Here is a 14,717-nt window from a genome sequence, read left to right as displayed (position 1 = left end):
AAAAAAAAACTTAGGTTGTTGTGAACTTTAAATAAGTTAACTTAAAGGCTAGGGTATTGTCACTTAAAAACAAAATTAAGATTTAATATATAAATACATAGAAGGTGTTTAGTATCCAGTATTCCTATAAAATGCAAATCAAATAGTCACTCTCCTACTGCAAACCCTCCTTCCCCCATTCCATAAAATGCAAACTCCTCTCTAGTTCCATAATGTCTTTCCATAGTCTCAACTTTTGTCCGGTTCTATCCTCATCCCATTGCTCTCTGGCCTTGACTCACTAAGGTCAGCCACACGGCCTTCTTGAGAATCTAGCCGAGGGCCTTTGCACGTGCTCTTCTTTTGCACAGAATGCTCTTCCCTCGGATCCTCATCTGGTGACCTTCTGCCAATTTTGTCCCAGCTTGATGTTCAACTGTTGAGAGAATCTCCTGGGCAAGCCAACCATTTTCCGCTATATCACCTTATGTATATCATCCTACTATATCATCATTTCCTTTCTAGCATATATCCTTACCTGTTTATTTTATTTGTGTTTTTACTGATTGCCTCCCCTCACCAGGATGTTAATGACAGCCTTGTTCGCTGTTGTATCCCTAGCTCATAGAACAGCATCTGGCAGATAGAAATGGCTCAATCAATATGTGTTGAATTCATGGATGATAAATAGTCTCACCTAATTTACTATCCTTCATAGAGATGTTAATCATAATTGGTGATTGTGATCTTAGCTTCCTCTAGCAACTTATCGTGGATAAAGCATATATTTTAATGCTATATCCATTAGGGTATAGTTATTATTGTAGAGAACATAATGGAATTTCAGTGCATTTACACATGTTTTGAACAGGATGAAATAAATGAGTAGGACTTGCTTCTTCTGTGTAATATGCAATATTGCTCAAAGCATGATAAGTGGCAGCAGAGATGGGTGTCACATCGTTTGTGATAATTTCCACTGTCTCACTTTTGGGCTACCATCCACCGAAAAATCCAGTCCATGCAGGGCTCTATGGCAAGCCCAGGGCAGCAAACCGCCCATGTGGAAGGTATGTACAGGCCTCCTTTTAATGGCCTTTTGTAGGAAGGGGTAAGGAGCTCGGGCGTTTATGTCACATATCTGTATTGGCAGGCCAGCTTTATCACTTACCAAGTTGCATAAATTTCTGTGTTCCTCAGTTTTCTCATGTGTAAAGTGGGGATAATAATATCAATCGTATAGGATTGTTGGGAGGAAAAAATGCAAAATTAGTACATAGACTACACTCACAAAAGTCTAAGTGCTCAATAAACCCAATAACTATTCTTATTTATCTTCCATGAGAGCCAGATGGGGTTGGGTTTCTGTTTCCTCTTAGGGAGAGCAGTTATAAGCAATAAAAAATAGCATGCAATAACTCCAAACTTTCATTGTTTAGTTTTATTGTTAAAAATGAATCAAAGCTTATTTCAGTATTTCCGACTGTTAGGTCAGTTTCCCTTCTTCAGATATTAGAGGAGAACCATATTCACATGTATTAAGTAACTCCAAAGAGCAAGGCGGTATGAGAAGCAGTAGTGACAAGACACCTGTTTTTAGCATGGGAAATGTCTTGTAATTTTTCCAGTAGCTTCACGTCTCTGAATTTCAAAAGGGCTCATAGCAAGCAAGACAATGTCCTGCTGTACCCTCTTCCCCTGGGTCCCAGAATTCAATTAAAATCATGTTCTATCTTGCCTAATCCAAAGTGTTCTAGATGAAGGGTACCTGGGACTATACCTGTAATAGTGTGACTCTATTGTATATTACAGATACAGGGACTATATCTGTAATAGTGTGACTCTATTGTATCCAGCAAGGTATTATGCAAACAGAGATGCTGGAAAACATCCATTTGATTGTGAAGGAAAATCAGATAGGTAGGCAGTTAAATAGATAGCTACCTAGGGCTTTCCAGCACATTATTCCTTCATAACTGGAGCCTGCAGAGCTACTCATGAAATAAAACAATCTTGTAATCATGCAATTTCAAATTCATTTCATTGTCTTTTTTGCCAAATTTTTTAACCACGATTCTGGCAAAGAAGATTCCAGCATATTGCTATTCAAACATATTCAAAGCCTATGACAAGCTACCCTTTAAGAAGGCATTAGCGTGAGTGCCATGGGAAAATATACTCCAAGGTTGTAGATGAATTGATATGATTTCCTTGATTGTATCTTTTTATTTATGAGGCATAATTTATGAGCACTGGAAAGCAAACTGCAATGAGTGATGACTAGCAACAGCCAAAGTCATAAATCAGGAGAAGTGAAAGAAGTAGTGATTTTGATCGAATCTATTGAATTAGCTGTTGGCCTTAGCCAATACAGGTATTGGAAAGACCTTTTTAATATCTGTTTGTCCCCCTCATGGGGATGTGATAATAATCTCATTACATGCCCCTAGGAAACAAATAATTTAATTGTTTGCCCGTTAACATACAACTTGTTTACTTATTAATTACTGGCATAGCTGTTCATGCTAGATTGGTACTTATTTCTGATGTGAATTGTTATAAAATTATGTTCACATTCCTCAGTTTTTATCAACAATTATCTCTCCTTAGAACTGCTTGATATTAATTTGTCCTCAGAATTGTTGAAATGCTTTTTTTAATCAAACATTATCATCATCCCACAAGGAAGCATGTTACTGAATTTCACAGAAGTTGCAGAGAGCTCAGATGTTCTTCCCTCTCTTAATCCTCTGAAAGTTAACAGTTATACTAATACAACTCTTATAATAAGCAGCCTGGATAAAGAACAAAATCTCAAATTTCTTCAAGCGCAAGGACAGTCATCATCACTTACATTAGGAGTTAATAGATTAGAGACATTTTGTAAAAGACTAGTTGGCTGAATTTGGTTACTCCTGTATTTCATTTTTGTAAGGAAAATAATAGCAAATGTAAGACCAAATAAACATCAGCTTGGTGCTGACTGTATACAAACCATCCATGAACGGTTTGTATTATGAAATATATTATGAAATACGTTCCCTTGATTTTAACAAGACCTGTAGCATTTCCTTGGCCAAAAGAATCATAAAATATTTTCACAACATAGGGGTTTTTCTTATGATACCATAAAGAAAAAATGCATCGGAAACCCCCTTGAAGTTTATATTGATAATTTAGCTTTGCTCTAAGACAATATTTGGAAAACATCAATCCTAAGGAAGGCTATTTCGGAAAGATATGAGATATTGAGTGAGACAACGTATTAAGGTGAAAACTACTTTGTTTAGCCAATACAGGTATTGGGAAGACCTTTTTAATAACTCTTTGTCCCCCTCATGGGAATGTGATCACAATCTTAACAACAAGTTAAGTGTGGAAATTGTGCTAAAGAATAACTAGCACAGTAACAGAAGCCACCACTCTGGGAGATTCTGATATGTTTCCCCTTCTCCCATCCTCTGCAGGCTAGTGGTCCCTTCTCTTTCCCATTCACAAAAATTATTACAATGCTTCTGTTCACAAATGCTTGCTTTCCTTCTAGAACAAAATTAGAAGGAGAAATGTTGGATTGAGAGAAACTGGGAGCATTTACAATAATGTTCATCTGGGCCAGAAGAAAAATAGACTCAGCAATTTCTAGAAATACCAAGATTTCAAAAAATTACACCTTAAGTGAAAACTAGGAGGCAAGAAGTGATTCTACAAAGTCAGTAAACTCTGGCTCTGTTTGGAACTGTGATAAACACAGTGATTAACTCTATGATGATTATTGGATTCTAACATATTCCAAGATACATTTCTTGTGTTTATTTGAATGATTAAAGATAATGACAAAGATAATGCAAAGTATAACTCTAAAGAGACATAAGTGGAAATTGAAAATGTACTGTGTCTATATTTCTGTACCGTTCTATAAAGAATAGCGCTTTGGGTTTTTCAAATAATACTGGATGTAAAAATCACTTGGAAATATGTTGAAAGGGAAGATTCCAAGGTCCTCTCATCAGAAATTCTGATACATGTACCTAGAATCATTTTGATGACCATGGCTTAGGAATGTATTTTGACAAAGACTTCTCTCAAAGAAGATTTCTAAGGCAATTTTCAAGAGAGAACAAATGATTAAATTCATTGTTTTCACAGCAATGTGATTATGGGAGCTTAGTGGCAGATGTTGACACTCCATGTAATTAAAAATTTTTAAGGCAAAATACAGTAATTAGTCCTTTGGGGTAGGAAAGAGTAAATAAAAGAACAATTTCATTTTTTTAATGAACAAGAAGCATAAATATGGTAATAGTTTCTAGTTAGATTTAAAAACATATTACATTGAAAACAGAAATTCCATTGAAAACTGACATATTAATCTATCATTTTGCTAGTTAATTACAGAATTTGTGGCTAAACAATTGTAGTTATTTCATGCTTATTAAAATTAGTTAATCTGTGTTTTCTATGACATTTTACACTGTAACTTTTTTCATGGTTACAACAGAAACCTTAGAAAAATAAACCAACCAAGTCAGTCAGTCCTAACTTTTCATTATTAATGGCTAGGGAAGTTTCTGACTCTAACTTCCATGTCATAACTGTGTGTGCACCCACTCATTCACATGTGTGTGTTCACCAAACCCAAATAATAATGTATTTCAGCAAAAACTTTAATCGTCTTTATTTTTTTATTATAAAAGAATAAACATGTTCAGTCTAAATACTGTAGGTATAAAGATATCCTGAATATATCAAAGATGAAGAATATCCTGACTTTTTTTTCCCTCTTGGCCATGGAATTCATACACCTTACTTGTTTTTCTTCCGCAATAATAACTCTTTCATTTTTCTAGAAGTCCACACACTAAAGAAAGAGGGAATGCACAACTGTTTGTTCATGAGATATTTTATTTATTGATTTTTATGTGGGTTCATTACAACTAAATGATTGAGACATATTGCTAAAAAATTATCCATGCAGGATCTCTGCTGCTTCCTTCTCCACCATATAAAGACAGACTCAAATCCTGGTGCATTGTTTCTTAGTGGGAATAATCTGTTAGCATTTTTACCCTGAACCCTGAACTACATTTCAATACTTTTATCTCTTGCTTAGCCAGGCATAGACAAAATTCTACAGTGGTATATTAGACAAATGACATTTTTGCCTTAACAGAGACAGAGACAAAAACAGAGAGATAGAAGGAGACAGAGAAAATACTATTATTTACAGGTTCTTTTTTCCTTTTCTCCTAGTGGCTTGATGTAACAGAGACACTGCTTTGTGGTACAAGTTTTGGGAAATTCATAATGCTTCATTATCTCAGTCAGCTTTCTCTTCATTCTAACTGTTTTCATTTTCACAGTAGCTCATGTAAATAGGTTGATCCTGCTTTGCATAGCATGTTGATTTATATGAATGCTATTTTGATCTCAAATTGATTGAATACTAAAAAGAAAGTCTAGGAAAAAGACTAATGTATTATGAAGGACTCCTGCCAAAGACAAAATAGCCTAAATATATTCCCAATTAGTGATGGGGAATTTTGAATTGCCTAGTTTTCAAAGAGAATATTTGCAAGGAAATATAGCAAAACACTATAATACTGAGGCCCAAGTGTTTTTAAAATTCAGGGATTAAATAACATTTTGGAAATAGAACTCCACCTAGTAGAAGTTCACGTAATACAGGAAGGCTGATATTTAGTACGATCTACAACACTACCATTAATACTACAAAGCCTTAATAGTATTTATGATTCTACATCTACATTGAAAATGAAAGAAAAGTTAATGTCCATAAGCCAGAGCCAGAACTGTGCTGAGCACTTTCTATGAATTATGCTTATTTCATCTCATTTTCTTTCAACACCCTATGCCTGCATTACTGCCATCTCTTATTGGTGCACAGTAATTAATTGGCAAGTTGTTGAATTTTTCTTTTATTATACCTAGTTGCACTTTCTCCCTCATTTTCTTCCCCATCTATTGTAGCCTGAATTTAAATTCTGCCTGCCCTTAAATCACCGACCAAAGTTCTGCTCTTGGCAAAAAAAAAAAAAAAAAAAATTAATATCAATATTTATACCTTACTTTACCTTCCTTACCCAAGAATATTTTTTCAGATCTTGTCATTCGTTGTGCCATAATAGGTGTACCCCCATCACTTCCCAGAAGGATATTTGCAGTAAAAGAAGTTGTTCTGGGGCAGAGTGAGGAGCCAGGGACCCTCCTCATTAGCCCTGAAATCTGATTTCTTTGTGAATAACCTGCTTCACCTACGCTCCCCAAGTCTAACCTCACCTATTTCAGAGGGGACTCTGAGAGCAGCTGTGGTTGTATTCTCATGGACTCTAACTTCCATGAAATGTGGCTCTTTCATGGCTAACATAGTTTCCTGCTCCTTACTTCCCTATACTTTCCAAAATAAACCTCCCTCGCCTAAGGCAGCTTGTACACGTCTATCCATCCTTGCAAGCTGAGACACCATACCTAATCTAGAATCTCAGGTGTTTGTCTATGACAAGTCGTTTAAGTTTCATGATTCTGAGTATTTTATTTTTGCATATTACAGAATAAAAAACACTGCTCATTGATATGGGCACTGGAGAGCAGAATTCTAGTTTCAGCTCTTGTAACTTTTGTCACCTTGAAGAAGATAGTGAAATTTTCTGAGCCTCAATTTCCTCACCTTTAAAAGGGGTGGAGAAAATACATTCTCCACTCACCTTACAAGGTTGCCATGATAAGGACTAAATAAGCTACATAAGTTCAAGTGCTTTGTAAAATGTAGAGTTTATACAAATGTGAGTGATTATTATGCAAATGATGAGAGGATGTATCCGAGCTCTAAAAAGAGCAGGTGTGTCTATGTAAGTAGGTTAGTTGTCTCTTTTAAAAAATGAGGCTTCTGGCAATCCTATCAGCAAGGGGCTGGAGATTTGCATTTGACAGCAACCTGAAAACAATTCAACATCAGAAAATTTACTTTCACAGAGGAATCCGGAAAAAGAAAGGTATGAAAATCACTGACAGGAATTGGCTTAAGTACTAAAAATCCCTCTAATGTTTCTTCTCTTGAAGATATTATTGATGCAAAAACAAAGTAAACAGAAATGAAACTAAACTCTCACTGCAAAGTATTCTGACCATTTTTTTCCCCACAAATAACTCCTGTTTTGAACATTCTGCATGATTAAAAAAAAAATACTGAATGCCTGGAACGTGTGTACTGTAGAATCAAACAAGTTTTTCAGACTTGTCTTTAAAAGCTCAGGGGTAAAATTTTAGAGAATATATAGTGTAGAAGAAACGCAATGAGAAAAAAATTTCCTGAAGTTAGGTTTTCAAATGAAAGCTTACTAAGGAATACTACTACTCCTAAACACGAAGACAGTCTTCTTGTATTGCCATTTAGATCTATCATTCTGATTGATCACTGTGTAGTTGGCTATTATTGGGCCTCATTTAACCCTATACACTCATACATCCATCTACTCTGTCTATTGTACCTGACATTCTACAAATTACTTACTCATGCAAATGATGACCTAAGGCAACCTTTTAGGATATTCGTGTTTAATTATACAAATGGTTCTTGATAAATAAGATTATACATCATTCCATATGTTTATTCCCTCCTTGATGAAAGGAAATTTAATTTTCATGCAGATTTGGTGGGGACAATGTTTAAGAATTGCTGAGTTTTATGTAGTCTGCAGATCCATCCAGTTTGCAGAGGCTGACAAAATCACTCTAGTTCCCACACAGAGATGAGTAGTTTTTTCATTAGGCTTAAATCAACCCACTGCATTCTGAAATCCTAAAAGGCCCCCTTTGTGTTCACATGGTCAAAGGCAAAAGGCAAAAAATAAAAATAAATAAAAGAGGAAGAGCCTACCTACTCTCCTGTGTGATTACAAAGTTGCAGCATCAAAGTTTATCTCTTCCTGTTGTGTTTAGTTGCTTTTGGTTGCCAATTGCTTTCTTTATTTTTTTTATTTTTTCCAGCCTGAGGGTATCTTGCTTTTGACAGTCTTGTTGATTTCTCTTTGGAGGTCTGGGCAGTGAATTCTGCAGGAAAAGCCCCCAGTAGCTGGACATGGTGCAGAACCGGGCCCGCCCCACCAGAAGGTCTCAGAGCCCCCACGTTCCATGCAGTCTCTTCTACCCAAGCAGTGGTCAACATCAGTGCCCCCAGGAAGCCCAACGGGATCATCAGTCTCTACAGGCTGTTCTCCAGCCGCGCCCATAGGCCTGAGACAGTGGTGAGCAGCAGAGCTAGAAATCCAGGACTGGTTGACTTTTAAATATCATTACCATGGAGCCCTTGTTTTTATGTTTTTGTTTTTCTCTCCATCTTTCTTATCTTTCTATTCTCAATTGTCTTGTGGTGAACTTAGTAGTACAAAGATTCCTCAGAGAAGAAAAAGTGAACCCTGAGGAAACATAGAAAAAGTATGTAAACTCGTAGGGAGAGAGATACTGAAGGTGGTATTAAAGACTCCACAAACGTAAGAAACTAAGACTTTAGAGACAATCAAACTAATTTAACTAGAAAACAGATCAACCACTTAACAGAGTGGTGCCACCTAGTAAGAAGTTGGCCAATGGTAATTATTGGTGGTGTAAATGTCAGTATGAAAAAGACAAAATAGAGCAAAGATATCCTTGGGATCTCCATTTTGACATGCACAAATCTCTAATAACACATGGAAAACGCTCATTCTTCTGGTGAATTCAAGAAAGTTCTAGCCCTTTGGAAGAGAGAGCAGAGCAGCTCCATCAGCACAGTCCTAGCTCCAGTTTGTTCATGAATACGCCTGAGGCACAACGGGAGACAGGAGAGAGTGGTCGGGGATATCATCTTTCATATTGTGCTTTAGCCAGGCCACTTCCTGGAAGCGACGTTAAGAATCAGCTAGACCAGTTCCTGCATTATTTAAATGAAGAGACCAGCAGCCAGCAGGACAAAGACTCTTGTCTCTGTGGTACAGCTTGTGCCACTCTCAAGTTTCTCATGAATAAGTGGAGATTATAATACTTTGTTCACACAAACATTGTATAGAGATTGTGCAGATCCTGGTATGACACTATGAATTATTTAGACCAATTTAGGAAACAATTTGGGCAAGTGTGGAGAATTCCTCTGAGACCAGAGTGTCAGGTATTGAAACACAATTTCAACAGATAAGTTACATACAGGGAGGCTTGGATTGAATGTTAAAGGAATATTAGCATATTGTCTACATGGCTTTGTATTCAATAAATATAGATGATGTAAATACAATCAACCCTTGATTATCCATGCTTATAAAATGATAATATTAATACACCAAAATAATTTGTATTTAAAGGACATCGTATGCATTTTTTAAAAGAACAGCTCTTCGTAATCATATGTTCTTTACATCAATGTGAAAATTAATTTCCAGTTTTGGAACTCTTGTTCCAGAGTACTTATTAAAACCACAATGAGGTTAAAAATTTGCTCAAATAAACTAAAAAGTTTCTACTATAAAGATGATTGAGAGAAGACTATCATATTTTGTAAAAACCAACACCCTCAGAGAAAGAGATAGGCTTTCAAGCTCTTCAATACTTGTACCTGATTTTAGTGTAGAGCTGAAAAGATTTTTTGACCGAGAAATTGCATGCAAGTAACCATGGCAGAATATGAACCTTGGTGGATGCTGACTAGACATATAATTCAAACACAGGTTTTATTTTTTGAAAAGATACCACTTTGAGGGTCATAGACTTTTATCAATACTTTGCGTTTCTGTGCTATTTCCTAATACCTTCCTAAGGTAATAGATAATTGATAATATTATGCCTTCTATTTAACTGTTACATTATCAGATTTTTCACCTATTTGTCATACCTCTCTAACTGGGTTGGTAATTTCTTGATGATAAATGCCATGCTAAATGCCATATTGCATCTCCCAGAGTGCTTGGCATGGCACTCCATTTGTAGGAGGTGGGATCCTGGATAACATTTATCAAACATCTTTGATGTTTGACACTGCCTCATCTAGCCTTCTTTCCTCCCACAGCTATCCGAAGGCATGGCCACCCAGCAGACTCTCCATGGCCTCCAACCCTTCACTAACTACTCCATTGGAGTAGAGGCCTGCACCTGCTTCAACTGTTGCAGCAAAGGACCAACAGTGGAACTGAGAACCCATCCTGCTCCACCCTCAGGACTGTCCTCTCCACAAATTGAGACGCTGGCCTCAAGGATGGCATCCTTCCAGTGGAGTCCTCCCATGTTCCCTAATGGTGTCATTCACAGGTAGTGGGTCAGGCGGAAGGATGAATAAATTAACAAGGCATTTGTACAGACATATGAACACATGGTATAGCCTACTCTGCACCTAGGCTACAAACCTGTAGAGCTACCCAGCATTCCCCAGGGAGGACCTGCTTATTGAACAGAAAACTATAGCAAAGTAGACAAATAAATTGATTTAAGTGGTCATGTTACTTGTGATGTATTTAAATCATCATAAAATCAACTAATGATAGAAAGGAGAACAACAGGGCCGGGCGCGGTGGCTCACACCTGTAATCCCAGCACTTTGGGAGGCCGAGGCGGGTGGATCACTAGGTCAAGAGATCAAGACCATCCTGGTCAACATGGTGAAACCCCGTCTCTACTAAAAATACAAAAATTAGCCGGGCATGGTGGCGCGTGCCTGTAATCCCAGCTACTCAGGAAGCTGAGGCAGGAGAATTGCCTGAACCCAGGAGGTGGAGGTTGCGGTGAGCCGAGATTGCGCCATTGCACCCCAGCCTGGGTAACAAGAGCAAAACTCCATCTAAAAAAAAAGGTGAACAACAAAATAAGCTTTACATTAAAAAGACAATGTAATGTGTTTGTATTCAATATGCTTCTCCTAATAATTGTCCGAAATCATTCCTTCTATAAGCCTTCATTGGAACATAAGAAACCTCCACAGTTAAATCAGTATTGCCCTGATCTAACTTAAACTATTGTCATAAACCACTGTTTGAAAGAACAAAGAAGGCAGTTGACTCAAAATCATTTAGAAAAAAAATTTCTTTATACTAGAAAGAGAAAAACCATTTATGTCTCTCCTCTTAAAGGAGGGAAATGTCTTATCTGTACCAACAAGGATCACTAGTTGCTGGGTAAACAGCAATGTGTGTATTGATGGTAACTTCTCATCATTTCTCTGGTCACATCTGCTGCTCATTTCCAACAGCATTACATAAAGTGTTTCTGAGAGCAGTTTTCTGCAAATGGAAATTCAAAAGAGCCTGTAGCTCGATGAAAACAAAATGTCTCCTCACAAAATAGAACCAGTTTTAAGAGAGAGGGTTAAACTAATTCCATTACCCGTCTTCACTTTACGTATCCATTCTCATTTTAGCTATGAGCTCCAACTCCACGTGGCTTGCCCTCCTGACTCAGCCCTCCCCTGTACTCCCAGCCAAATAGAGACAAAATACATGGGGCTGGGGCAGAAAGCCAGCCTTGAGGGTCTCCAGCCCTACACCACGTACAAGCTAAGAGTGGTGGCACACAACGAGGTGGGCAGCACGGCTTCCGAGTGGATCAGCTTCACCACCCAAAAAGAATGTGAGTACAAGCGGCTGCTACCATAAGCCAGAGAGATGGGAGGGCAGTCAGGAGAGGTTTGTCCTGAAAACTGGGGAAGCCACCTTTTAAAACAGATTGAGTGGGCTCAGTTACATTGAATGCTACTGAAGCACTGATGAAGATGACTATTGAGGAAAAGTGCCTACTGGATTTAATTATATGGAAGTCAAGGGCAAATTTAGGAAGGATTTTCATGTGAGGATAGGGTAAAAACCAATTTAGAGGAAGTGAAGCGATCAATGGGAAGAAAGAAAATGAACAAACACTTGTAGACCATTTTTATAAGAAGTTTTGCTACTCTTCTTTGTAAATTACATGGCATAATCTCTAGTATGTTAAGAAAGCATTGAGACATAGCACTGTTAGGAAAAGCAAAAGAGCAACTGAGTGAAGAAAAGAGCAATTAACTATTTAGTTGGGGGCTTCCATTCATTTTTATATGATACAGTCACACATTCCTTAACGATGGAAATACGTTCTGAGAAATGTGTCACGAAAATATCATACAGCATACTTGCACAGACCTACATATTATAGCCTACTCCGCCCTGAGGCTACAAACCGGTATAGGCATGTGACTGTGCTGAATACTGCAGGCAATTGTAACACAATGGTTATTTGTATATCTAAACATAGAAAAAGTACAGTAAAAAATCTGATATAAAAGATAAGGCGAGGATTGGTAGCTCACGTCTATAATACCATCACTTTGGGAGGCCAAGGTGGGTGAATCACCTGAGGTCAGGAGTTTGAGATCAGCCTGACCAACATGGCGAAATCCCATATCTACTAAAAATACAAAAATTAGCTAGGCATGGTGGTGCATGCCTGTAATCCCAGCTACTTGGGAGGCTGAGGCAGAATTGTTTGAACCTGGAAGGCAGAGGTTGCAGTGAGCTGAGACCGTGCCACTGCACTCCAATCTGGTCAACAAAGTGAGACTCACTCTCTCTCTCTCTCTCTCTCTCTCTATCTCTCTCTCTCTCTCTCTCTCTATATATATATATATAATATATATAAAATATATATTATATATATATAAAATTTATATATATAAAATATATATTATATATATAAAATATATATTATATATATATTTTATATATATAAAATATATATTATATATATAAAATATATATTATATTTATCATATATATGATATATATCATATATGATTGATATGATATATATATGATATATATATATATGAGGTGGTACAGGACAACTCCATTATATTCTTTTTTTTTTAGACGGAGTCTCGCTCTTTCACCAGGCTGGAGTGCAGTGGCACAATCTCAGCTCACTGCAACCTCCGACTCCCAGGTTCAAGTGATTTTCCTGCCTCAGCCTCCCAATTAGCTGAGACTACAGGTGTGCACCGCCATGCCCGGCTAATTTTTGTATTTTTAGTAGAGACGGGGTTTCACCATGTTGGCCAGGGTGGTCTCGATCTCTTGACCTCATGATCCGCCCACCTCAGCCTCCCAAAGTGCTGGGATTACAGGCGTGAGTCACCGCACGCGGCTGCTGTATTATATTCTTATGAGACCACCATCATTTCTGCAGTCTTCCTCAAAACGTCATCATGAGATATATGACTATAACTCCTTTTCAGATTTTATAAGGTATGTGCTTTTATTGTTTAGTTATGGTAAACACAAAAAGTATTAAGAAAAAGACAGGTACTTATCAGAACCATCTACATAATTTATGGAGTCCAGTAAAAAATGAAAATATGGAATGCTTTGCTGAAAAATCATTAAGAATTCCAAGACAGCAACAGTAGAGCATCAGGCTAAGCCCAGGACTCTTCCATGTCATAGGCTTGCACAACAGCACAGGTCACATGCTGAGCAGGTCCTGCTTATTATCCCCCTACCCAGAGGCAACCACCACTAATGTTTCGGCAAAATCAATTCCTTTAATCTCCTTTCTATGCACAATTTTTACTATATGGCTGAGATACTGCAACTAAAATTTCATAGTCTGCTTTTTATACTTGACATAATTGTATTTGCATTTCCCATGGCATTAAAAAAACTCTTCAGCCACCAATTTTAATGTCTATATAATATTCCATATATAAATTAATTGGGGCATTTTGGTTTTTTCTTTATTTCCCTTTAATACATATGATAAAATAAATCTTTGTGAACAGATCTTGGAATATCTGGTTATCTTCTTAAATTTTGACAAATAGAATGTACTATTAATAAATCAAGTATTTTAATATTTTAAAGATTTGGATACTAATTTTATGTTTGCTTTCCAGAAAGATTATGTCAGATTATAATCTTACCTAAAATACCCTATCTGGCATTGAATATTATGCCAATTTTGAAAGTAAGAATTATGCATTCATGAAAGGCCAATGGTGATTTTGTATTTTTAGTAGAGATGGGGTTTCTTCATGTTTGTCAGGCTGATCTCAAACTCCCGACCTCAGGTGATCCGCCCACCCCAGCCTCCCAAAGTGCTGGGATTATAGGCGTGAGCCACCGGGCCCGGCCCCTTCTCATTTATTTTAATTGCTTACTCTTTTTCCTCAGGTAGGTCTGCAAATCCTATAGGACAAATAAGACTCCTATCTTCCTATTTTCTTGCTTGTTACAAGCCATTTCTTTATTTGTGCTGTTATGATATAGGGAAAAAGTGAAAATCTACTGAATTAAGATGACAGAGAGAAGTCATAAACAAGTAACAACAGAGCATTCCATTGTGATATTAGGCAGACTTACTGCTGGAAAAGCATTGAGATTTAAAGAGGGCTTGATAATTCTTGTTTTTGCAGAAAATTTTTCTTATGGCTTTATGAAAATATCTTATTTTGAAAGACGAGAATCAACTATGCCTTTATGGTTGAGTGTTAGAATTACAAAAGCATAATTATTCTTTATTTTGTTATATTTCCTAACATCAGAAATAGATGGATTGTTTTTTAAAGAAAAAAAATCACATACAATTTAGTCTCACTACTCACTCCTTTCTTTTCTTAAAAGCCAATTTGGTTTGTAGGTGAATCTTAATGTTTTTACAAATATATTGATTATTTTGTAGAAAATAAGATCTCATGAAATAAATCTCTTCTGACTTGACTAGATAATATGGTATCCCTT

At 36.9% G+C, this 14,717-nt stretch overlaps 1 protein-coding gene across 3 annotated transcripts in view; it reads left to right on the top strand.

Moving 5' to 3' along the window:
* USH2A (usherin) overlaps window positions 1-14,717 on the top strand; it is a 777,259-nt gene that overhangs the window by 746,835 nt on the left and 15,707 nt on the right. For all 3 annotated transcript variants that reach the window (XM_037731607.1, XM_017509227.2, XM_037731606.1), the window contains exons 66-68: window positions 8,031-8,240; window positions 10,031-10,269; window positions 11,372-11,580. In XM_037731607.1, the coding sequence (XP_037587535.1) occupies window positions 8,031-8,240; window positions 10,031-10,269; window positions 11,372-11,580 (658 nt within the window). The remainder of the gene's footprint in view (window positions 1-8,030; window positions 8,241-10,030; window positions 10,270-11,371; window positions 11,581-14,717) is intronic.

Source organism: Cebus imitator, unplaced genomic scaffold, assembly GCF_001604975.1.
Source record: "Cebus imitator isolate Cc_AM_T3 unplaced genomic scaffold, Cebus_imitator-1.0 Scaffold411, whole genome shotgun sequence".
Lineage (NCBI taxonomy): Eukaryota > Metazoa > Chordata > Mammalia > Primates > Cebidae > Cebus > Cebus imitator.
The sequence above is the reverse complement of the archived record's forward strand: the minus strand, read 5'-3'. Positions and strand labels throughout refer to the sequence as shown.